General features: G+C 49.5%; 2 protein-coding genes across 4 annotated transcripts in view; both read right to left on the bottom strand.

The window, feature by feature from the left end:
* Positions 1 to 690: 690 nt before the first annotated feature.
* The window catches only part of BDKRB2 (bradykinin receptor B2), a 38,494-nt gene continuing 14,042 nt past the window's right edge, over positions 691 to 25,142 (bottom strand). Inside the window, exons 2-4 of one of the 3 annotated variants that reach the window (XM_063652050.1) lie at positions 7,466 to 7,578; positions 4,784 to 4,949; positions 691 to 4,243 (exon numbers count right to left, since the gene is read on the bottom strand). In XM_063652050.1, the coding sequence (XP_063508120.1) occupies positions 3,142 to 4,236 (1,095 nt within the window). In that variant the 5' untranslated portion in view covers positions 4,237 to 4,243; positions 4,784 to 4,949; positions 7,466 to 7,578 and the 3' untranslated portion in view covers positions 691 to 3,141. The remainder of the gene's footprint in view (positions 4,244 to 4,783; positions 4,950 to 7,465; positions 7,579 to 25,142) is intronic. The other 2 variants (XM_054449463.2, XM_054449464.2) reach the window with 2 other exon arrangements.
* On the bottom strand, positions 21,185 to 21,600 carry LOC129013071 (cyclin-dependent kinases regulatory subunit 1-like). Its single transcript, XM_054449468.2, has one exon. The coding sequence runs from the start codon at positions 21,533 to 21,535 to the stop codon at positions 21,296 to 21,298; it is 240 nt and encodes a 79-aa protein (XP_054305443.2). The 5' UTR covers positions 21,536 to 21,600; the 3' UTR covers positions 21,185 to 21,295.

Here is a 25,142-nt window from a genome sequence, read left to right as displayed (position 1 = left end):
ACGATGAGCCCCAGGTTTCTGGCATGGATGGATGGATGCATGGATGGAGGAGGGGCATTTATGGAGACAGACTAGGCAAGTTTTGTTTAATAAATGAGTGAAGCAATGAATACATGAATAATGAAGGGATCCCAAAGTGGAATGGATAATGAGTTCCCCATCACTGGGAGTATGAAACAAGTGGCTTTTCATCAGGATATTGTAGAAGATACTCCTGATTCGAAGGGAAATCAAGTGGTAGGCACTCAGTAAGTCTATATTGCATGAATAAATGATTGAATCGCTGCTGCGCCTATGATTCTAGCCCTCATGAGGGTCTCACACTCACGTAGTGGGAACTTGGTAATGAGTTATCCCTGTAGAAATGTAAGATGGAAGGAAATATTCAAGCACTGTTAATATGTTTTTTACATCTTCTTTCTTAAATTTCTACTGGTTGATTATATTTTAGAATGTACATCTTCATACATATTAATAAATATACATGTTGGGTATGCATAATCAATTCTTTTTTCCTATAGGAATATGCAATCACAAAAGCTTGGAGACCACTGATCTACATGCCAGAAGGCTGTTAACAGATTGAGCAGAAATAAATAGCACCCCTTCCCAAAGGCTTCTGAGTGTGCAAGGCGGTACCCCAGGGACCAAACTCAGAGGTTTCCGGAGTTGTAACAAATGCTAGAGCTGTGCAAAAACCTCATCCATTTATTATGCTCTACAGCATAATACAGAATACATAATACAGAAAAGACACATGTTTACATGATTTTCTCATGGATGTGAAATGCTTCTCATTGGATGTGAAATGCTTCCTGTTGACAACATAACAGCTCATTGGGTCTTTCACAGGGCAGATGTTCTTTATCAGGGCATCTACACCATGCACAGGGCAGCTCTTCTCCCGCAGACTCAGTTGCCCCTCAGACCACGTGTGGATCCCCACATGGCTATTGCGCAGAACTCTGCTCCTAAGAGAGTCTCAGACCATCACGTGCTCTGCTGATGAATGACTGCCCTGTGTGACAAAACACAGCCTCTTTTTTTTTTTTTTCCATTCACCATGGGTAGCACAGTTTGACTTCATTCTAATACTAATACTAAATGGTTTTTACTTCTTCTTTCACCTGTTTTCTTTCTCCAGATACTTATTGAGGCAGAGGAGAGTGGGTGGTGGGAAAAAAGAGTGGGTTGGGGGTAAGGAGGGAATCTTATATTGACGCTTTTGCTTTAAAATTCAGAGTTGGATTGGTCAGGATTTATGGGCTCTTTGCCATGTAAATTTTTCTCATTCTCCAGGTTCTAGCCCTCCAGGTTCATTCCCTCCAGGTTCTAGCTTGCCAGGTTCTAGCCTGCCGGGTTCTAGCTCTCCATGTTCTAGCTCTACAGGTTCTAGCCCTTCCAGGTTCTAGCCCTCCAGGTTCCAGCTCTTCAGGTTCTAGCCCTTCTAGGTTCTAGCCTGCCAGGTTCTAGCCCTCCAGGTTCTAGCCCTTCTAGGTTCTAGCCCTCCAGGTTCTGGCCCTCCAGGTTCTAGCTCTCCAGATTCCAGCCCTCCAGGTTCTAGTCCTCCAGCTTCTAGCTCTCCGGGTTTTAGCTTCTCTAGGTTCTAGCCCCTCTAGGTTCTAGCCTCTCCAGGTTCTAGCCCTCCAGGTTCTAGTTCTCCAGGTTCTAGCTCTCCAACCAGCTAATAAATATTCATTTATGAAGTGAATGAGGGCTGCCCTGGCACTGCCGATGGTGAACACCATTGCCATTCCTTTTCACACTGTTCTAGGGCTCATACTGGGCCACCTTCCAATAAACCATTGATTGGCAGGAACAATCCCTTGGTTGATGAGACAGGAACAGTCCCTGAGCAGGCCTGCACTCTCCCCCTTCCCAGGTACCGGCTGGCAGTGGGGGGGTCTCAGCACTGTGATCCTCTGGGCAAGACCGATTAGAGATATCTTCCTCTGCCTCATCACAAATCAAACTTTGAAGACATGGCCTTCTCTCCAAATGCTCATGTGTGTGTGGCGGTGGGGGCCTCAGGGTGGTGGGAATGACAGGTGGAAGGGAGCCAATGAGCACCTACTGTGTGCCAGACACTGGTGCTTCACACCGCCACCGGCTCCCAATACAGATTCTGCTCCACGGAGCTATTTCTAAACCTCAGTGTCTTTTCCTTATAGTAAACATATCCCAGTTACATCTGCATAATAATGCCTCACATGTACATAGCACCCTTTGCTTTTCTAAGTACTTTTATACCTGTTACTGCCTTTAATCCTCACAACGACTTCATGTTACAGAAGAGGGAACTGAGGCAGGGACAGGTGGTTGTGCAATAGTTATTGGTTGAGCTGGAACCTTGGTCTCCCCCTTCTGCTGTCCATATCACCCACAGCACCCTGCTCGACCATCTGGTCGAACAGCTTTCTGGTGGTGGCAGTGCCCAGTCGTTCCCACTTGAGTCTTTGAGTTCCTTCAAGATGGAGATGGCTCCTTCTCTTTCTTCCCTCTTGCCTACAGTCCTCAATACTGCATATACAGCAAGTGCTCAATATCTGCTTATTGGACTCTTCTTTGGCACAGACCTCCTTGTCCATCAGTGAGGGGAGCCATAAAATCCTGGTCTCCAGGTTCTTATCAGGGACCCCTCAGAGCTTAACCTTCATTAATGCAAGAAATTGTCCTCCAAAGTTCTAGCTGAATAGATTAAAGAAACCCAGGGCAACAATTCACCTGTGCACTCAGCCATTGCACCAAAGCTGGATGGCGGTTCTCCTGGAGATCTAAGTTGTCTTGCTGGGACAGGGACGGAGACCACATGGGAGGGAAGCTCAGTCACTCCTCTCCCTGCCCCCAGGCCTCCTCCACTCCTGGGAAGGAGCAGGCTGGCTCAGGCGTGGCAGCAAATAAGAACAGTAATGCTGTCGTGTTTATGGAGTCCTTGGCTGTGCATGAGTTCACCCCATCCTCACAGCCATGCTCCCTGCAAAATTGGACAGGGCAGGAATTACTCTCCGGTGTTTTAATGGAGACATCAACTCATTTCCCAAGGTCATGCATGGATGTCTCCTTGGCATTCCTGGGCCCATGCTGAAAAGCAACTGTCCCTCAATCCTTACACAAATTCACAGCAGCCCTGCTGGCATTTGCTCACTGTCTGCTCCCTGCCCAGTCCTGCAGTTTGTGAATCTGGCGTTCCACCGAGATGGAGGTCCGCAGTGTGCCCATGGAGTTCTCCATCTGAATGGGTTCTGACCTGCAGCCCCCTTTCTGGCACACTCCCTGGTACACCTCCCAAGACTTCTTTCGGAAGCGCTTGCCCACGATCACGTACACCAGTGGGTTGAGGCAGCTGTTGCTGTAGGCCATGAAGGAGGCGATCTGTGTGATTACATCGATGATGCGCTCGTCCTGGCAGCTGGAGAGGATGCCGAGGCGATGCAGCGTGTCCAGGAAGGTGCTGATCTGGAAGGGCAGCCAGCAGATGATGAACAGCAGCAGCACAACCAGGACTAGCACCGTGGCCCTCCTCTCCGTCTGGATCTCCTTGAACTTCTGCATCTCGTTGTTCCGCAGCACCTGCATGATCTGCATTGTGCAGAAGGTGATGACGCTCAGGGGCAGCAGGAAGCCTACGACATTCAGGAGCATGTTGGTGAACACTTCCCAGATGAGGGATGGGTAGCTGATGACGCAAGCAGTGACGTTGTGGCCCTCATCGCTATACTCCTTCATGGTCCGGAACACCAGCATGGGTGAGCTCAGGAGCAGCGTGCATCCCCAAATCACCAAGCTGTAGAGCTTGGCCCAGCGCACGCCGCGCATCCGGCCCATGGACATGGTTTTCACCAGGGCCAGGTAGCGGTCGATGCTCACCAGCATCAGGAAACAGATGCTGCTGTACAGGTTCATGTAGATAATGGCATTCACCACGCGGCAGAGTGTCTCCCCAAAGAGCCAGTCGAAGTTGTTGGAGATGGTGATGGCCCAGAAGGGCAGCCCGCAGGCCAGGATCAGGTCCGCTGCGGCCAGGTTCCCCAGGTAGATCTCTGCCACTGTGCAGCTGCTCTTGTGCAGGCAGAAGACGCTGAGGACAAAGATGTTCTCTAGGGTGGCCAGCACGAACAGCACCCAGAGGAAGGGGGGCTGGATGGTGTTGAGCCAGCCCAGCCACTCCACTTGGGGGCATTTGCTCTGGGCAAAGGTCCCGTTAAGAGTGGGCCCTTGCAAGGTGACATTGAGCATGTCGGCGCTGAAAGAAAGTGGAAAAGAAGTTGTTACCCCTCAGGGTCATGAGGGAAGGACAAAAACTGGTGCGGAAGGAGACAGGGGTTAAAGACAACCAGCCAGGACATGGAGAAGCCGAGGTGGAGCTCAGGCTGTTTTCTGCAGCCAGCGCTCTGGCGCACCTGACTCTCCTGGGTCTTACAGAGCCCCCTCTGATCCTTGGATCTAAACGGGGGCCTCATGTTCTTCATCTCAAGGCTCCACTGGGAGATTTCCTTGGCCAGTATCCATCAACAACACTAACAATCTCAAGTCTTGGACCCTTGACCTCCTTGAAGCTTCCATGATGGGAGGATTCACATTCCTTCCTTATCAACCGGGCCCCTCCCAAGGGAGTTGCTCAGCTTTCAGCCTCTCAAAACCTTGTTGTGGGTGAGTTAATTTATTAAAAGAGAAAAATGATATCATGCCAGACCTGGAGATTCCATTCTGGCTTGGAGACCATGGCCAGCCCATCTGCCCAGTTTCTGTCTTCCTGGACAGTCTGTGGCATCGTATTTCGTACCTTCTATCAGCAAAGCACTGAAGATGATCGGAGGATGCAGATGGCGAGGGAGGGTGGGGACTTTGGAGCCAGATAGTCCTACTGGGTTCACATCCTGGCTGCCTTACTTATAAGCCGTGTGATGCTGGGGAAGTTACTTAACGTCCTTGAACCACAATTACCTCACCTGTAAAATGGGAGTTAAAAAAACTACCTCTCAGGGTTGTGATAGGGATCTGAGACAATGTGCAAAATGCCCCAAGCACTGCACTTGGCTCAATAAACATTAGTAATTAACAATTCTTGAAAACCCATTAAAATAACCAGTGGTAAACTCCAACACCACCGTTTGTTGGTGACCTAATCTTTAACCCACTGGCTCCTCTTTCGTTCTTAGGCAAGACTCACAGACCACAAGGCAGGCACCTTTCTAGACTTGTTGCTGTAATTCATCTCTACCTTCAGCAGAGGCATGGGGCTTGGACAGCCATGAGTTCCAATCCTAGCTGTGTGGTCTTGGGCAAATTGCTTGACCTCTCTGGGCTTCTATTTTGCCTTCTTTGGAGTAGGGTATTGCTCTCATCCTGACTTGCTTTGCATTTCTTTTTTCATGGCTGTTGCAAGATTCAAGTTGAAGAGTGGATGTGAAGACACACTGAAAAGTCCAAAGCACAACCCAGAGGGCAGGACGCATTGGGCATTTTCCCAGTGCCCTGTGCTGTGGGTGAGAGAAGGAAAAGGGGCCTTTTCTGGGAGGTCCATTGATAGTCAGGCTCATGGAGGAAGAGCTGAGCTACAAGTTATGGGAGAGATACTGATCATCACCTCTGGGATTTCCCATGAAAAGTCCCTTTGCTTCTAGGAGCAGCTGGCTGGCATCCTGGAGCCAGACTGGGGGACCCACAAATCAATGCTTTTATCCTTTAAATGTTTTTTGAGCATCTGCTCTGTGCTGAGCTCTGCCCTGAGTGCAAGAACACAAAGAAGACACTACCCAGCCCCTGCCCTGCCCGACTCCTGACAACTGTGGCCCAGAGTGTAGAGGGTGCCCTGGAGGTAGCAGGAGGGATGTGGGACACAGACTTGGAGTGGGGGCTGGTGGGTAACGGGTTGGAGGTGACTCTAGAGCTGGGTCTTGAAGGATAAGAAGCATTTTGACAGGGGACAAGAAGGAGGACAAGCAGACCAGGCAGGGGGAACAGCCTGAGCAGAGGCACAGAACTGGGGAAACTCTTGGTATGTTCTGGAAAGTGACACTAGATGTCGGACAGGAGAGGTGGGAAGTAGCAAAAGGTTGAGTGAGGGAGTAAGCGTGGTCTTCACTGGGTGCTAAGGAAGTGAGGCTTTGCCCCTGAGTCTTAAGGAACTACAGTGATGGTATAAGAAGTATGCTCTGAAAAGATCCCTGTGGTGTGTGGTGGCTTTCATATGCCCCCAAATTACTTGATATTCTTCCTTTCAAAAGGAGGAATCTGCTTCCTCTTCTCCTGGATGTGGGCTGGACTTCTTACTAATGGTGGCAGGGATGGTGTGTGATTTCTGAGGCTAGGTCATAACATGCTTTGCAGCGTCTTTCTTGGCCTCTTGCATTGCTTACTTGGAAGGATGTGAGCCGCCGTGTGAGGATACTCAAGCAGCCACATAGCGGGGAACCAACTTGCCACCTTCAAAGTGGATCCTCTGGCCCCAGTTAAGCTTTTGGTGGCTCCTGGTTTCCTAGCCTTTGAATCTTCCAACCAAGGCCCCAGACATCTTGGAACAGAGATAAGCTGTTTCTACTGGGCTCTGAATTCTTGATCCATGAGAACTTGCAGCCTTCCTTCCAGAGTCCTCTGAAGGTAAGACTTCCCCTGGGTAGTCCCCTTGGTCCAACCCTCAACCCCATTTCTGTAGCTACAGAAAACCCATTTCCTCCATACCCCTGGCTTGGAGAATCTATCATCTTTCATGAGCTAACTCACTAGAGACCAAAGTATAGAACCATATGCTGCGTATTAATTTCTCAGCAAGACAATAGCCAAGGGGATGGATCCTGGCCCATCCCTGGCTCTGAGAAGCCATCGGATCATCAGAAAGATGCCTGGTGAGTGCGGAATTGGAAACTATAGGTCCAGTGCACTGTGGACCCAGCTGAGATGGCCATCTGCTCATCTTCATCATAGGCCGCATTTGCAGCAGGGTGGAGAGGTTGGAGTGGATCCCTCAGCCTTGTTTCTTGCAAATGCTGCCCCCCAGAACAGATCTCCCTATCGTCTGCTTCTACTCTGGCTCAGGTCCTCCTCCCCCTCCCCTTAAATTCTCTCTTTAGAGTGTTCTGATCTTCCACCAGATGTCAACCATGTGTTGGAGATATTTTGTTTCCAAGGCAATCTGGCACATTGCTGTCTGATCCACTGGGTATTTACTTTAATGTTTAACTCTCTTACCTTCACTTCCAAGTTCATCTGGGATAGATCACATATGACAACTAGGAATGTGCCCTTCTCCTCCCCGAGCCCCTCTTCCTCTAGTTCCGCAGAACATTCCCTCTGCTCCCGACAGGCCTACAGGGACTTGGACACTTGAGAGGTTTTGTCTTGGGGCTTAACATCACTGGTTCCTTCAACTGTTGTCTGGGGCATGAGAGTTGAGCTTTCCAGGGAGTTCTCCAGGGTGTCTGCCCCCCACCCCTAACTAGTGAACTGAGGAATCCCTTTGACTCACCTGAAAGAGGTCGTGGTGGGCACGGAGTCCTCACGAACAGACAGAAACATTGGTATCTTCCAGGGAGAGAACATTTGGACTCAGAGTGGGATGTGAGTGAGGCCACACCTGGGCTGAACAGAGAAGAAAAGATGGTTAGATGGCACAGGGGCTGGGGACTGCAAAATACATGCATTCTCCAGCAGGGAGGAGAAATGGAGACTGCTGAGTCCCTGACTCAATGGACGTTTGTGAAGTGCTCCCACACAGCGGTGCTAGCGATACAATGGCTAGGAGCTGACAGTCTGCTGGAGAAGCCAGACATTGATCAGTCACTTAATAACTGCAAACTGACCTAAGTACAGTGAAATGAAGCAAAAGGTCCTGTGATAGCATAGAACATGGGGTCCCAAACCCGCCTGCGAGGGCGAGTGGGTATTGATGATAACACTGAGGGTGAGCAGAACTAAACAGGGTGGAGGGATGGCGGTGCAGGAGGATATCTCAGTCAGGAAGGCGCTTGGTGTGAATGTGGATTAGGCCCTGGCTGCTGCTCAGGAAGTCAGGATTGCAGTGGGGGTAGAGTGGAAGCAAGGACCAGTTATCCCATTAGCTTCGGCCTGGGATGATGGAGGCTGAGAGGCTGGATTCCAGAGGAGTTCAGAGGGTAAACCTGATATGCCTAGTGCTTGATTGGACATGGATGGGGTGAGGACAGGGGCGAGGCAGGTGTCATGGCTTCCATCTCCTGCAAAGGTGGAGATGGGGGGCTGATTTAGAGGAGAAAGGTCATGTGTTTAGACTGGAACTGTTAAAGGGGAAGTTCTTTGGAGAATTCCAGGCGGGTGGGGATGGGAACGGCTGTTGGGTCCAGCAGGGTCTGAAGCTCAGAGGAGGGGTCTGGACTGGAGCACTGTGATGGAGACAGGGTCTTGAGGGACTTTGAACCTAATAAGGGAGACAGACACATCTGAGTATTTCCAGTCCCTTGGGCTGGTTACCAATACAAGGTGCTGTCAAGTTCTCAGCTCAGGTCCTCCTCTGTGCCCCTGGATGAAAGGGCCTTTTTGCCCAAGGGGCTTCCATTGACGACCCCTGTCTCTATCCCTCTTCAAGTTTCACATCACTCCCATCCAGGGAGGGAGGCATGGGCTCTGTGCTTGCCTCACAGAGGAGGAAACGAGGCACAGACGGGTGGGAGTGACTTGTCTCAGTCCCATGGCTAGAGGTAGGGCTTAACCCCCTCTCTTTCCATTCCAGACTTCACACTCTTTCCAGGATACCAAGTGATCCTTGTCTAGGAAGGGTGTGGAAAGCTGTGGTCTATGCATGTGCAAGTGTGTGAGTGCAGGTGTGTGTGTGTGCATGTGCATGTGTGGGTATGTGGGTGTGTGTGTGCATGAATGTAGCCACAGATCTGCCACATCCCAGCTTTCAGCCACTCTGCAACACCCGGCACCTGGGTTTCCAGAAGCCCAGCTCCCCTAATTCAGTTGGAAGGTGGAGATCAGACAATGGTCAGTTCAGGGAATTCAAACACATTAAAACAAAAAGCTGAGTTGGTAAACAGGAAATGAAGCGGGAGGTAATTAACACCCGGAAAAGGTTTGCCGGAACCCCTAAGCAGAGCTGGGATCAGGGTTTGGAACTTGCAAAGGATGCAACGAGCAGCACAGTCCTTCTGATTCTTCAAGGCAGGGAGTTTGCAGAGGGAAAGGAAGACCTAGGAGCTTTCCTCTCTGAGAGGCCCTCCTGGGCTCATAGAAAGAAAATTCAACAGTGGTGAGAGATCATGTGTTTGAAGCATAATTTTTTTTTTTTTTTTTTTTTTGAGACGGAGTCTCGCTCTGTCGCCGAGGCTGGAGTGCAATGGCGTAATCTCGGCTCACTGCAACCTCTGCCTCCCGAGTTCAAGCGATTCTCCTGTCTCAACCTCCTGAGTAGCTGGGATCACAGGTGCCTGCCACCATGCCCGGCTAATTTTTGTATTTTTGGTAGAGATGAGGTTTTGCCATGTTGGCCAGGTTGGTCTCGAACTCCTGACCTCAAACGATCCACCCGCCTCGGCCTCCCAAAGTGCTGGGATTACAGATGTGAACCACCGCACCCGGCTTAAAGCATTCATTTTTAAAAGCATTTAACAAATTATTGACAGTCTGTCATGTGCTGGTGATTCAGAGGGGAAGAATGAAGACCAGCCTCCCCTGTCCTCTTGGGGCTCACTCAGGCTGAACCGTCCAGCTGAGAGGCCTCAGCCTGCATGCACAGCTTCCATTTCTACACGATAGTGACCGCCGCACAGATAACTCAGGTCCTCACAGCTCGGTCATGGGGGACGTGTCCAGTGTTTCCTCGCTGACCTCCATTATGGGTCTGTTGTGCATCTACCTGGCTGGGTGTCCCCAGATCTGGCCACATCAGCCCAGCTGGATCCTAATTGCTTGCTAGTGGCTGTAAACATTGCTCTCATTTTCAAAACAAAGTTGAGGGCTTTCCCTTTCAACTTTCTCCCAAAGTCCAGAGGGCAGGCAGATTAAAGAACTGGGAGAATTTGGGAGTCTGAAGTCTACTGAGTTGTTTTCTCCATCTGCTCTAGAGGTGTGCCCTGGGTGAGGATCCCTGTCAGGGAGCTGCTGTGTCCTGCTCCAGGTCACCTCCTGGCTTTTCCTCTGTGGCCCCTGCTCGGGAGCCCTGACGGGTACACGGGGCTCTTTGCCTTCTGGCTTCTCTTTGGGTTTGGCCAGTGGGAGCCCCAGCAGGAGCCTGAGGGAGGGTGAGAGGGAGGATGGGGTGTTGTTGGCTCCTCTCTTGGGGGCCTTTATGCTGGCCAGGCCTGGAGCAGAGTTCAGTGCTTTTATCAGGGGCCTGATCGCGAGCGGGGAAGGAGGTAGGGAGGGTGCTGAGGCTTTGCCACACCAGCCCTGAGGCACCCAGGGTGCTGCCTGCTCCTCGCAGAACCCCAATATGCTGCCTACAGCACTGTAAAGAAACGCTTCATTAACATCCTCTTCCTATTACCCAATTGGAATGTGCCCTCTCTTTTTTACTGAGACCCTGATGAACGCATCCTGGGAATATAAAGTCAGGCGGGGAGGGGGTGCTCCAGGTGGGCCGTTGTCTGTGGGATCTCCATCTCTCTGGACCACAGTCTCCTTGTCTACAGAGCTAGGAGGGTGGACTTGTGCCCCTCACAGACGCTGATCCTTAGAGCTGGGGACAGGCGATGACTCTGCTCCTGGGTTTTTCCCCTGATTTTTTAAACAAATGCCTTAGAGGGAACATCCAACATTCTGATTCACTCATTCTCTCTCTCCCTCAGAATTCTGTCCAAGAAGACTTACTGTAAAAACACTTTCTTCATTTACTCACACAGACACTGTGGGCCTGGTGCTGTCAGGAATCAATTCCACTCGAGCCTCGGAGACAGCCTGTTTTGGTTTCCCAGGAATCCACACCTTAGGGCCTTTGAAGCAGTGGCCTCCACGAAATACATAGTGTCACTGTCTTAAGGGCCAAGTGTGCCTCATGTGGGACCCCCGACCTTTTAGCCAATGATGGGGTTCAGGGCACGCTACCCCAAAATGTGGCAGCTTCACATGTTGAATATTTTAAGTGGAAAGAATCCAAGAAACAGCAGGTGCAGGAAGGACTCTGTGATTGTTCCCTGAAGCAGGTCACCAGACTCCACACCCAGAGGAAAGGGGCACCCTCCGCTCTGAGCACTGGGGACACTGAGAGGAGCCCCAACAGGCCTTGCTGTTTCCCCGGTTCTCTGTACTTCGCTCATGCTCCCTGGTCCCACCACATTCCCACGATTCTCCACTCTTCATCACATCTAATGGAAACACTCAGGCCGGGCACAGTGGTTCCTGCCTGTGACCCCAGCACTTTGGGAGGCTGAGGCAGGCTGATCGCTTGAGCCCAGGAGTGGGAGACCAGCGTGGCCAACACAATGAGACTGTGTCTACAAAAAGTACAAAAAAATTAGGTGGGCGTGGTGGCGCACACTTGTAGTCCTAGTCCTAACTACCTGGGAGGCTGAGGTGGGAGGATCAGCTGAGCCCGGGGTGATCGAGGCTGCAGTGAGCTGTATTGCACCACTGCACTCCAGCCTGGGCGATAGAGTGAGACTCTGTCTCAAAAAAATAAAAAGGCACTCAGGCTTAATCACTTCATTTCCTTATGAAGGTTCCCATGTCACATTAAACTTACATTAAATTTATTTGTTCACTTTTCTCTTGTTAATCTGTTTTTTGTTTCAGGGCCCCCAACCAAGAACTCAGACGTGGAGAAGGAAAAGATATTTTTCCTTCTGATGTCAACTTGTGACCCGTATTTTGTGACTGCATGTTAGAGCTGGGAAGCATTTCCCAGCAAGGGAAGTAGTTTGGCTGGTAAATAACCTTGAATTGAATAATCTAGTCATTCCTCCTGATTAGGCCAACAAGAACATCTCAGCGTGGAGTCTGTGCGTCTTCAACACCTTTCTATGTGCGTAATCTCCTTTTTCAACAGACTGAGCAGGCTCAGAGCCTTGGCTGGTCCCCGAATCTACCCAGGCTTTAATAGCATTGTTTACATTCTATTGCTTTTATTTTTTATAGTTATCATCTTTTTTATGATAAATGATACTCATTTTCCATTTAAATTGGTGACATGAAGTTGCAGTTCAAAAGTAAGTCACTACTAAAGAAATGGTTGTACAGGTGACATGGATATGGCAAAAACTGTGAACGTGAATGTAAATGGCTAAGTGTGGGAAACCCAGCCTGAAAGCCTCTAGCTGGAAACGTGCATTACGGACGGGAAGCCAGCCTGGCAGTTAGGGCAATGGGCTCTGGAAGCTGACTGTGAATTGAGTCCTCCTCTCTAGAGCTCGTTATTTAACCTCATTGCACCTCATTTTTTTTCAACTATACAGTGGGGATTGGTATTTTAAACAGCCCCATCTCCAAGGTCGTTGTGGGGAGTAGACGAGTCCGTGTGTGTCAGACACATGGAGCACGTGGTCAATGTGTTCGAGAACATAAGCTGTTCTTCCTGCACCAGCCCAGGAGGCCCGTCTGCTTTAGCTACACCAGGGGTTGTAGGGTGTCAGGGATTCCCTTCCACCTGGCCAGATCTCCTGCTCACAGGCCAGCTGAGGTTTCCAGTCATTCATTACACAGCTGGATGGAGAGATGGGGGGTGTTGCTGGGATGCCACCAATCTGTCCATCCAGGAGAGCTCTTGAGACAGCTGGGATCCATCCTTAGTCAGAGGGCGGCTGTTCTCCCTCTGCCTCTGCATCTCTTATCCTCTCAGTGGCAGCTGAGCACATGGTGTGCGTGCATGTGTGCATAAAGTGCATGTGCGTCTGTCCCACCCTATTCGCTGTACTTGGATAGGAGGACCCTGCCTTGCTCATCTTCCCACCCCGCACCACGCCTGCAGCTGAGTTTTGCACATCCCAAACTCTCGAACAACATTCTCTCTGTAAATAAGTGAAATCCTTCAGACCACCCAGCAAGTCGATGTCAAGGCCAGAGCTAGAAAGAACCAAGATCTCCTGAATCCTTTCCCTGACACCTCCCCAGAATAAATGTTTTCCTCTAAAAGCTGAGTGACATGGTTACTGAGTCTGGATGCTGTTTATAAGACAGTTACGAAGGTAAGCCTCAGGCCACAGCAGGCAGGGGGTCGCGGAAGGGGGCGTTGGTGCCTCATAAACCTTATCAGCCTCAACAGCAGGAGCTGGGTGGCCATCAGCAGGGTTTCCAAGTGTCCCTTTTCTTTTCTTCCCTGAAAAGAAGGCCAAAGCTGTCTGTAGGGGGAGGACGGGGTTCTGGGAAGTGATCTCCATCTCAGAACTCCCAAAGAGAACTGAGTCACAAGATTTGATTCAATCCCAGACATATACATGTGAATCCTTCCAGCATTTGGACACTTTATGGGCCTGGAATGTTCTGGAAACACTTTCAGTGGGGACATGAGGGAGCCTGGAGAAGCAGAGCCCCTCATCCATCCTGCTTTCTGCAAGGGAGGAGGAGGCCTGCCGGCCTGGCTTCGCTCTCCCTTGGATACCCCGGAACTTATTTTATTCTTGGCCTTTTTTCCTGTTCACTGTGGTTAGATTATTCTGCTCAGTGTGTTTTGTTTCTTTCCCCACATTGGGTTTTCCAGTTTTAATAAATAAGCAATTTCATCTGACATCCTAACACCACTCATTCCCCTTAAAAAAAAATAACATCTCTCTCTTAAAAAAAAAAAAAAAAAGATAACTAAGATAACTAGGCTGGGTGCAGTGGCTCAAGCCTGTAATCCCAGCACTTTGGCAGGCCGAGGCGGGTGGATCACCTGAGGTCAGGAGTTCAAGACCAGTTTGGCCAACATGGTGAAACCCCGCCTCTACAAAAATACAAAAATTAGCTGGGCATCATGGCGGGTGCCTATAATCCCAGCTACTTGGGGAGCTGAGGCAGGAGAATTACCTGAATCGGGAGGCAGAGGTTGCAGTGAGCTGAGATCCCACCATTGCACTCCAACCTAGGTGACAGAGCGAGACTCCATCTCAAAAAAACAAAAACAAACAAACAAAAAACAACTACAGCAAAGAGCATTTAAAACTAATATTAAGCCCTGTCTCTACTGAAAATACAAAAATTAGCTGGGCGTGGTGGCGGGCACCTATAATCCCAGCTACTCGGGGGGCTGAGGCTGGAGAATCACTTGAACCCAGGAGGCGGAGTTTGCAGTGAGCCGAGATCACACCGTTGCACTCCAGCCTGGGCGACAGAGCGAGACTCTGTCTCAAAAATAAAAATAAAAAAATAACTACATGAAAGAGCATTTAAAACTAATGGGAAAATCTCCCAGAGTTCCATCCCTGGACACAGCTATTTATGTATGCCACATCCAACAGTGTTCTGTCACTGTGGTTTTACATGAAACCTCTTATCATGGGAATGTATCCATGTTGCTCCATCATGGCTGTAGTAATGATGCCTTCAAAAAAGGCATTGCATTTGTTTATTTTTGTTTATTAAACCATTCTTTTATTCCAACCCTTTTTAATTTTTTTTTTTTTTTTTTTTTTGAGATGGAATCTCGCTGTGTGGCCCAGGCTGGAGTGCAGTGGCACCATCTCGGCTCACTGCAAGCTCCGCCTCCTGGGTTCATGCCATTCTCCTGCCTCAGCCTCCTGAGTAGTTGGGACTACGGGCACCCGCCATCACGCCTGGCTAAATTTTTTTGTGTGTTTTTAGTAGAGATGGGGTTTCACCGTGTTATCCAGGATGGTCTTGAGCTCCTGACCTTGTGATCCGCCTGCCTTGGCCTCCCAAAGTGCTGGGATTACAGGCGTGAGCCACCAATCCTTTTTAATTTAATTTTATTTAACAGTGCCACAGCCACGTTGCTGTACTCCCTGATCTCCAAGGACCTCTTCTACAATCCCTCCTAGGAGCCTTTGCTGGGTCTGCCCCCTGCCCGGGTGCCCTGTCTGATTCTGCTCTGTCACTAACCCTCCGTGGCCTCCTCTAGGTGCTCTGCTGCGGTGAGTCTGTGGGTCCGCCTGTCTGGACGACAGGCCCCAGTTATTCCATTTCACGCTAATCTCGGTGTTGCTGTGAAGCAGTTTGTCTGTGTGGTGACAGCCCACAGCCAGCTGGCTTTCACTAAGGAAGCTTGTCCTCAACTCCCTGCATGGGCCTGATTCAATCAGTTGAAAGGACTTCAGAGCAGATCTGAGGTTTCCTGGAAGAAGAAGAGATTCAGCTTGCAGGCAGGAGCTTCGGTCCAAGGCTGAGTGTTCTGGCATTCCCAAGGGACTTCTGACTTGCCTAGTCATCCCGACAATCACATAAGCCAATTCCTTGCAATATGTCTCTTAATCTGTGTCTCCTATTGGTTCTGTTTCTCTGACTGATATCCTCCTGCAAGCAGAAGGTTCTCTTCTGCCTCTACCCACCTCCTGCTTCTATAACATTTATTATAGGGCACAGCTATAAGAGTTGCTTGTGTTGTTATTTCATTTCTTTGTCAAGTGACTGACACATAGTAGGTGTTTAATAAATGGTTGTTGACTGACTGTTAGAGGGCAGGGTGTGATCCTTATTTCTCCTCTTCTCCCCAGCAGACATAATTGCTGGGTGGAGGCAAAAGGAAATGGAGCTTACAGTGTGCCCCACCTGTTCCAGCCTCAACACTGCACTGAGTGGCTGATGCGTTGCTATTTCCATGTTCCAGATGGGAAAGCAGAGTCAGCAAGGCAACCTGAGATAGTTCAGGTCACCCTGATCATCAGAGGCAGGGCCAGGATTCAAGCCTGGGTCTGCCTGAGCCCAAGTGTCAAGTCCTTTCTCTGGCTCTGGATTGGCTCCCACCCAGCGAGGTTCTTGGTGCAGGTGACATGGACAGGAGGCAGGGAAATACTGGGTAGAGGAGGACAGTTCTCTGGCAAAGGCCCCACCCACAAGCCTGGGCCCACGGCCCTAAATGAGAACTTCACATTCCTGTTTTCCCACCTGAGTGTTGCTTTTGCCAAAACCACCCTGGCCCACCATGCCCCCCATCGTATACCCATAAAAACCCCAAACTCCATTGGCAGAGGAGCAGAGCAGCATGGCAGAGAAGGAGAGAAGAGAAGAAGTGTCTGGATGTGGAAGAGGCAGCTGGACAGTTGGAGAAGAGTTCAGCCATCTGGAAGATTACCTTCCCACTCCATCCACTTTCCAGCTCCCCATCCCACTGAGAGCCACCTCCATCACTCAATAAAACCTCTGCATTCACCATCCTTCAAGTCCGTGTGACCTGATTCTTCCTGGATGCCAGCCAAGGACCCAGGTACCAAGAGGGCAGAGTGTAAAAGGCTGTCACCCTCACTCTCCACTGAGTTGGTTAACACTTAGCCATCAATGGATGGCAACTGCTAAAAGAGCATTAATTGTAACACATTCCTAGACGGTACTGTAGGGCCAGAGCCCGAAAGCGCTTGCCCTGGCCTCAGCACCCACTCTCTTGCATGCTTCCTTTCACACAAGGCATTTGAGCAAGTGAGCCACACCCCTGTCACTGCAAGTCCCAAGAAGGGGTCCAGGGAACTCTCCCATCTCCCAGGGCAGGCCCCAAGGAATAGTGAGGGATTGAGCGGGTTCACAGGACTGGCTGTCTTGGAGGGGATGCTGTGGCTTATAGCCCCTGCAGGGAACAAACCCCATGCAGTGGGCAGCTTGGACCTGGGCTCAGCTGACCACAGGAGTTGGGGGCTGCTGAGAAGTCAGCAGCATAGGTCAGCAAAATTGGCAGCCGCCCCGTGTCTCTTCTCTTCCCCAGGGCTCTGATGGGTGTTCCGTCCCTGAGACAATTTGATGACGCAGAGTTTCCCATCTCCAGAAATCCATCTTGCAATCTTGCCAGTCACCTTTGATTTGGGGCTTGAGCCGAGTTTGGCCAGCAGGCTGCAGAGGAGTAGCCACAGTGCACGCATGTGTGTGCATTTGTGTGTGTGTGCGTGCGTGTATGTGTGTTTGTGCGCACACATGTGTGTGTTTGTGCACATGTGTGTTTGTGTTGGTGTGTGTATATGTGCATGCATGCATGTGTTTGTGTGTGCACACATGTGCGTGTTTGTGTGTGTGCATGTGTGTGTGTGCACGTGTGTGTGTGTATGCGCGTGCATACATGAATGTTGGAAGAGCACGGGTCAAGTGCCTGGAGATGTCCCCAGGGTGTTGGAACTACACAAGTCTTGTGGTTTCATGACTCAGGCCCACTCCCTATCAGAAGTCCAGCTCCCACTCTTTATCTTGGACAAGTGGCTTAACTCCTCAGGGCCTCAGTTTCTTCATGTGTCAAATGGGGATAATAATAGCACCTACTTTGTGGGGTTGATGTGAGCACAAAGTACATTAATGATTGCAAAGCCCTTAAACAATACTTCGCATGCTTCAAACACTCCAGAAATGCCAGTGTTTCCTTTCCCTTTGTGTGATATCCGGTTTCCATCACAATTTTATTGGAGGAAAGAGTCCTGGTAGTTAAGAAGAAAATGCCCAAACTACCCCACCCTGTCTTTTGCAGAGGGGAAAACTGAGGCCTCGAGAGGTGAAACGATGTCTACAGCTACACAGTAAGGCAATGCCAGCCTGGAGCAAGAGCCCAGGCTTTGCCTGTCTCTTGCTGGAGTGGCTTTTAGGGGTTTGACCCAGGTTAGAGGGGCTCAGGGTCTGGGGCCAGGGCTGTAGCCCTGGGGGACACTGCCCGAGGGGCCCTCTGACTTGAGCATAGGGTTATTAGACTGGACATATTCCTCCCTCCATCTTTCTTCCGCCGTTGGAATTCTTGCCAAATTAACCTTACAGAATCCTGGAGTAGTAGTATGGGAAGGGCTCTTGGACCTTATTTCATCAGAATCCCTCATGTTACAGAGATGGGCATGGAGGCCCAGAGACAGAGGGTAGGCATTCTACCAGGACACATAGCCAGTTTGGCTGAACCTAGTTCCTAGAATCTTGGTATTCAGCCACTTTGCTATTTTATTTATTTATTTTTTTTGAGACCAAGTCTCACTTTTGTTGCCCAGGCTGGAGTGCAATGGCACGATCTTGGCTCACTGCAACCTCTGCCTCCCAGGTTCAAGCAATTCTCCTGCCTCAGCCTCCCAGGTAGCTGGGATTACAGGCATGCACCATCACGCCTGGCTAATTTTATATTTTTAGGAGAGACGGGGCTTTCTCCATGTTGGTCAGGCTGGTCTCGAACTCCTGACCTCAGGTAATCCGCCCGCCTCAGCCTCCCAAAGTGCTGGGATTACAGGCGTGAGTCACCACGCCCGGCCTGCCACTTTGCTTTTCAAAATCGTCCTGCAGTGCTCCATTGCAGGTGGAAGACACAGCAGTGTGCTAATATTGTCTGATTGTCAAAACCAAGACCTCATACCCCAGGCCGAGGCAGAGGGGTAGTGGGGGTGGAGAGTGGGGAGCTTACATCAAACCTTAAGAGCAGTGGCCTTTGCGTGGTGGTCACGATGTCTTCATTCCACCTTCCTGTATGCCATTCATGTATACCAGGAAAATATAGAAACCCTCACCAGAGAGCAAAACCAAAAACCACATAGGAAGGAAGGCTGCAGGTCTGGAAGAGGGTGTGTTTCCCAGAAAAGCAATTCCTAAGGAACAGCTCAGGCTGGGAAGTGAGCCGTAGCTGGGTGTGTCCGGGAAGGCTGTTTCTCCCACAGCCTTTCCAGCCCCCTGCTGGTCTCCGGTGTCCTGGGGATGGCACAGGCCCTGCCGGGGTGGGAGCGGAGGGCGGTGGGCGGGGTCTCTGCCTAAACAGCTACTGGCCCCGCTCCTCCACCACGTGTGAGCCCAGGCTGTGACCTTCTTCCCACTCAGCTGGGTATACAAAACAAAGAGGAGGAGACACAGTAAACAGAGAACCCTAACTGGTCGGTCACAGAGAAAAAGGAATCCTGAACTGGTTTGGGCCCTGCCCAGCAAGCAGGCCAGAGGAGCCGGGGAGAGCATTGAGATGGGACAGGTGGAGTTTTATCCCTATCTGCACAGGGTAGTATCTGGGGTAGGGCTTCCCACAACATACCCTAGGTGCTGAAGGGACCTAGACTATTGCCCTTTCAGCTCCTGGGAGTCACTTTCCTGCCCCTTTCATCCCTTCCTTCCTTCATTTTACTCTGCTTAGTGTGACATGGCAGCACAGGCACAGACATGGTGGGCAGGGCAAAAAAAAAAGTTAGGATATCAAGTGACATCTTAGTGCCACCCTACAAGGGCCACCTCCAATCTCACTTCCTCTAAGAAGCCTTCCTTGATTTCTCAGCCAGCCAAGATCCCTCCCTTGTCTGAGACTCTATAGCAAAGAGATGGAAGGAGTATTGTCTAGGGGTCTAGGCCCAGGACCAGGTGTGCCCTTGGGTAAATGCCTCGGCATCTCTGAGCTTTAATTTCCTCATTGGGAGAATGAGGGGTTGTAATAGATGATTCTGGAGACCTTTGTACAACCATAATGTCCTTAAAGAGGGGGACGCAGTGAACTCCCCATCCTGAGAGGCATGCAAGCAGAGGCAATAGGATCAGCACACTGAGTTTGCAGAGGTTTAGCTCCTCACCCATTGGCATCCAAAGGCTCTTCTGGAGATGGGAGGAACAAATCTGTCTTAGCAAGTTCCCCTTCACTGGGTGTGGCACAAAGGAGGCTGCTCCCTGCCTCGCTCCCTGTGGCTTCTGAAGATCCTGGGTCCTGGCCCTGACCTGTCAGTCCTGCTCACAGTCTCGCCCATCTCAAAGCCTCACCCTAGCCATGTGACCTTTGTCTTCTATCCAATTCCGCTCAGGAGGTGGAGCCCCTTGGAATTGAGGGAGTCAAACTTCAGAACTCCAGAGTTCCTGGTTCTGCCAATGTTATGCCTTTTCTAGAAAGGAGCAGGAGAGAAGCATGTTCCTTAGAGCTGATCTGCAGGGAAACAGGCCCAGAATCTCTCAAGACTGGAGAAGCAGGGAAGACAGGAAATGCTGAGCCCTGAGCCTGAGGCAAGAACATTCAGGTCATGCCTGAACTCAGAAGTCAGATGAACTCAGGACATATCTTGGCTTTGCCTCCACTGACTGGATGAGCCAGGGCAGGTGACTTAACCTCTTGGTAAATAAGGATAACCTCCCGGGAACAAGGCATTGGGAGCACTGTGACAATGTGCAAAGTGCCTGCAACGTATCTTCATTTCATTTATATTGTTTCCACATTTTTAAGCACATTACAGATAAACCCCTGCAATGTAGGACCTAATACTATCATCCCCATTTTGCAGATGAGCAAACAGAGGCACAGCTAGCAAGACTAGAGTTGAGATTTGAACATAAGCAGTCTGGGCCAGAACCTCAGGTGGGGATGGTGGTTCTCTTTTTTGTTTTTTAACTTTTTATTATGGAAAATTTGGAATATACCTACAAGTAGATAGACTAGCATAATGAAACTCCACATACTTCACCCAGCTTCAGTAATCACCAACTCGCAGCTGATCTTTTTCTCTATGCCCAAACCTACCCTACCCCTCCTGCAATATTTGAAGTAAATCCTGCATGTCTGTCATTTCATCTGTAAATATTTCATTATGCTTCCCTAAAAGCTAAGGACTCTTATTTCAGAAAGCATAATTAGACAACCATTATCACATCTCGAAGAAACTGACAATAATTCCCTAATAACATCAACTATCCAGGAAGTATTACAACTTCAATCATATGAATTTCATGCTACTTTTTTCACAGCTGGTTTTCTTGAATCAGAATGCAAATGACTTTACACATTGGGTTGTTTGATAGGTATCTTAGGTATCTTAAGTTTCTTTTGACCTACAGCCTTCCCTGCTATTTCTTTTTTTTTTTTTTTTAGATTATAAAAACTTCCTCGTTAATCAAGGCTTTTAACATGAACAGATTTCTTGAATAAAATGGAAAGTTTCCAGTACACTGAAACATAAATCCACAAGTCACCATACATACAACACCCGGCAGGAAAAAACAAAAACAGCAAGTTTACATGATCCCTGTAACAGCCATGGTCTCAAACTCAGATGCGTCCTCCATCTGCCAAGTGCGTTCTGGGTACAGAGCACATTGTGGCTTTTAGGGTCACACTCAGCTGAGGCTGTGGGTCCACAGAGCACTCATCTGGCTGGGCTGGGTGGTGGTGGCTCTACTCAAGAAGCAAAGCAGTTACCAGCACATTCAAACAACGTATTGAACATCTTTTAAATATCAAAGTGAGAAACAAGAAGGCAACATAATAATGTTATCAGAAAGATGTTAGGAAGTAAGGACAGCTGTGTAAAGCTTGAGGTTGAAAAGTAGCTCGCCAGCTTCATTTCTTTGGCTTCTTGGGTAGTGGGCGCCGGAACAGCAAGATGTGAGATTCTGATTCGTGGATCATATAATGGACCCATCCCTGGCTCTGCTGAATGCCAAGATTCCTCCACTCAGATTCAGACATCAAATGGGCTTTAAGGACCAGCTTGGCTATGTCCTTGGGCAGCATGACATGTCGATACTCAAACTCCTCGTCGTCGTATTTGTCCGAATAGTAAATTTGTTTGTGTGACATGATCGCTCAGTTTGCTAGCCTTCAGCCCTGCGCCGCCAACCTCCAAGCAACTCCCAACAGCACACCCTTCCCTGCTATTTCTTACTGTCTTTTCTTCCAACTTCCAGTTGTTTGTTCTACAGAATTTTCCATAGCCTAGAGCCGTCGGTGATGTCCAATAGAACTATAAAGTTAGCCACAGAAGTAACTTCAAATTTTCTAGTAGCCACGTTAAAAAAAGTAAAGAGACACAGGTGAAATCAATTTTGGTTATATATTTGATATAATCAAATATATCCAAAACATTATTTTAATATGTAATCAATACAAAAAGTCATTGAGTTATTTTATATTATTATTTTTTCCTGCTAACTCTTCAAAATCTAGTGTGTATTTACACTTAGCATACCAGTTTGAAGCAGCAGCCATCTTTCAAGTGTTTGGTGACTGCATGTGGCTGGTCCCTGCCATATTGGAGAGCGTGCAGCTCTGGAGTTTGACCATTGATTGCATTCTTCTCACAGCCTGTGATATCATGATATAACAGGAAATACATATTTGGTCTTTGACACCAGTTCCTGACACGGAGCTCCTAACTCCCTTGACATTTCTAGATGATAGGAGCATCTTTTGTTCTAATGAGGTGACTCTTGGTGGTGGCTGGATAGGCTCAGGATGGGAGCTGTCATCAGAATGACCAGGCCATGATACGAAGTTTGGAACTTTCACCCCACATCCTCCAGGAAGGGAAGAGGGGCTGGAGATTGAATTTATTATCCATCATGCCTATATGACGAAGCCTCCATCAAAATCCCTAAAAGACAGGATTGGGAGAGCTTCCGGGTTGGTGAACACAGGGAGGGGCTGAGGTGGTGGTGCCCCCAGAGAGAGCACTGAAGCTCCAGGCCCTTGCCCCACGTGTGGATCTGTGCCTCTCTTCCACCTGGCTGTGGCGAGTGGTATCTTTTATTATAAGTCAGTAATGTAAGTAAACATTTCCCTGATGCTGTGAGCCATCCTAGCAAATTACTGAACCCGTGGAGGGGGTTGTGGGAACCCGTGTCTTACAGCTGGTTGGTCAGAAGTGCAGGCCACTTGAAACTTGCGATGGGTTCTGAAGTGGGGGCAGTCTTGTGGGACTGAGCTCTTATCCTGTGCTGCCTCCAGGCAGATAATGTCAGAATTGAATGGAATTGTAAGACAATTTCTGAGGAAATAAATCCACACATTTAATCACAGTGGCATCAAAAGGATTGAGTGGAAAACTGTTTTCCCTACACAGAGTCCTCAACCCCTATGACCCACTCAATAGTCCTTAATCCTTCCTCTCTCTCCTCTCCAGTGACCTTGGCCCCTTCTTTCCAGAGTCAGGCTTTCTGTCTGTCCCAATGTCCTTTGTCCTTACCTAGCCTTTTCCTCGCTGCTCTAAACACCAGGACGCTCCGGTTCCCCACAAGCCCCCTTGCACCAACCACTCACGCACCTTTAGCAAATCCTCCTCCTCCAGGAACCCTTTCCAGACAGTTGACTCTCCCAGGCAACCCCTCCCAAATAAACTCAGAACTCTGTCCTCCAGGTGTCTACTCAACCACACTGGTTCCAAGGTCCCAGTGTGAATATTGTGAATGTCTGTTGACGTCTCCTGAGTCCTTGCATACCCTACTTGAGCGAGGGGCTAGGACTGTGCCCACATTGGTGGTCTACAGCCAGCAGGGCTCTAAATAGCACAACCACCATGAATAGCATCAGGACAATGTTGACGACGACAGTGAAGCTGACGAGCTTACACCAGCATTTACAGAGCATTTTCCTGTTTACATTGCATTCATTCAACAAATTTATGAGTGCTTACTCTGGGCCAGCAACCAGGGAATAATAATAACTTCAGTTTTTGGAGGCTTACTATGAATGCCAAGCAATGTTCTAAGCACTTTCCATGAAATAATTCATGTAATCCACAACCATTTTAGATGCAGGCACTGGTACTATCCCAATTTTATAAAAATTGGAGGAATAGAGCAGCGAGGTGACTTGTCTAGAGTCACACAGCTGGTGATGGGTGGAGTTGGGATTTGAACCCCGGCACCTCACTGCATTATCTCTCTTTATAGGGGGATATAGTGGTGAAAGACAGACGATGCCTGTCCTCAGGGGTCTCCCAGGTGGTGGGAAGTATGCCCAAGATGGGGACAGGAGGTGTGGGAGGCTTCATGGGGGAGATGATGACCTGAGGCCATGGCTGTGTCCATGTACTCCAGGTAGCCTCAGTTGCATCCCTCTCATATACACTCTCAAGTATAGATCTCATCTTGGCTTTTGTGCCAGGATGCCTGGACATGGCCAAAGGTGGGGGGCGGTTGGCAAAATCTGGAGGCAGGAAGCGATGGGGCTGAGGCACCAGACCAGAGGCACGATGGAGGCCTGAGCCAGGTCTGGGGAGATGGAGGGAAAGGGATTGATTCCAGAGAGGGCCTTAAAGGGGGTGGGAAGGGAGGGGCAGAGGAAGTGGCCCTCGGAGTCTCATGTTGGTACCTCCAGATCTGCAGGGTCTCAGGCAATGATCCCAACTCCTTAGAAAATGGACAAAAAGACCGTGATGATCTCATTTGTTCCCAAGCCTCCACTTCTCCTGAAGCAAAGATCTGTCAGCTTCCTTGTATTTTTGCTTTTTGTGATTGATTTAAAACACTTCAGGGTCTATGTGTCATGGTGTGGACAAGCTCGTGCCTAGGAAACCTTCTCCAGCTCCTCCTGAGCTGCTTGAGGGACAAACTCATGCCTCTTTCATCTTTGAAACCCCTGGCATGGTGTAGACTCCTGACAGACACTTTTTAAAATAAATACCCCCGGCGTTTCCTCTGACTTGCCCAGGGCCACACAACTCTCAGGGGAGGGGTGGGGACTGGGACCTGGTACTTGGGCTCCTGCTGCTCTGCCCTATGCCCTTGGGGACTTCTGGGCAAGGGTGGGCTTCCCTGGGCTGACAGATATTAACTCATTTAATCCCCACAACACTCTAGATGGGTTTTTTTTGTTTTGGTTTGTTTTTGTTTTTTTTGAAACAGGGTCTCGCTCTGTCGCCCAGACTGGAGTGCAGTGGCGCGATCTTGGCTCACTGCAACCTCTGTCCCCTGGGTTCAAGCAATTCTCCTGCCTCAGCCTTCCTAGTAGCTGGGCTTACAGGCATGAGCTACCACACCTGGCTAATATTTTGTATTTTTAGTAGAGATGGGGTTTCGCCATGTTGGCCAGGCTGGTCTCGAACTCTTGACCTCAAGTGATCTGCCTGCCTTGGACTCCCAAAGTGCTGGGATTACAGGCGTGAGCCACCATGCCCAGCTCTAGATGGGTTTTTATGTCCTCGTTTTGCAGATGGGGAAACCCAGCCTCAGCAAGTCAGTGGCAGAGCAGGGCCTGGGAAGCAGCTCAGAACGCTCTCATGTCCTTGGGCTTCCCTTGTCCTGTAAGATGGGTGGGGCCAGTAGCATTGCCCTCACTTTAAAAAAGCAAAACAGGCTCAAATTCCAGTGAGGGGCTTATGGAAGTTTAGGTGAAGAGCCTTGGCTAAGGTCATCCCACTATTAAGTGGATGGGGATGTGGTAGAATCAGCACTTAGGGGTCTCAAGC

This window comes from Pongo pygmaeus, chromosome 15 (genome assembly GCF_028885625.2).
Source record: "Pongo pygmaeus isolate AG05252 chromosome 15, NHGRI_mPonPyg2-v2.0_pri, whole genome shotgun sequence".
NCBI classification, from domain to species: domain Eukaryota; kingdom Metazoa; phylum Chordata; class Mammalia; order Primates; family Hominidae; genus Pongo; species Pongo pygmaeus.
This window is presented reverse-complemented; position numbering and strand designations above follow the sequence as displayed.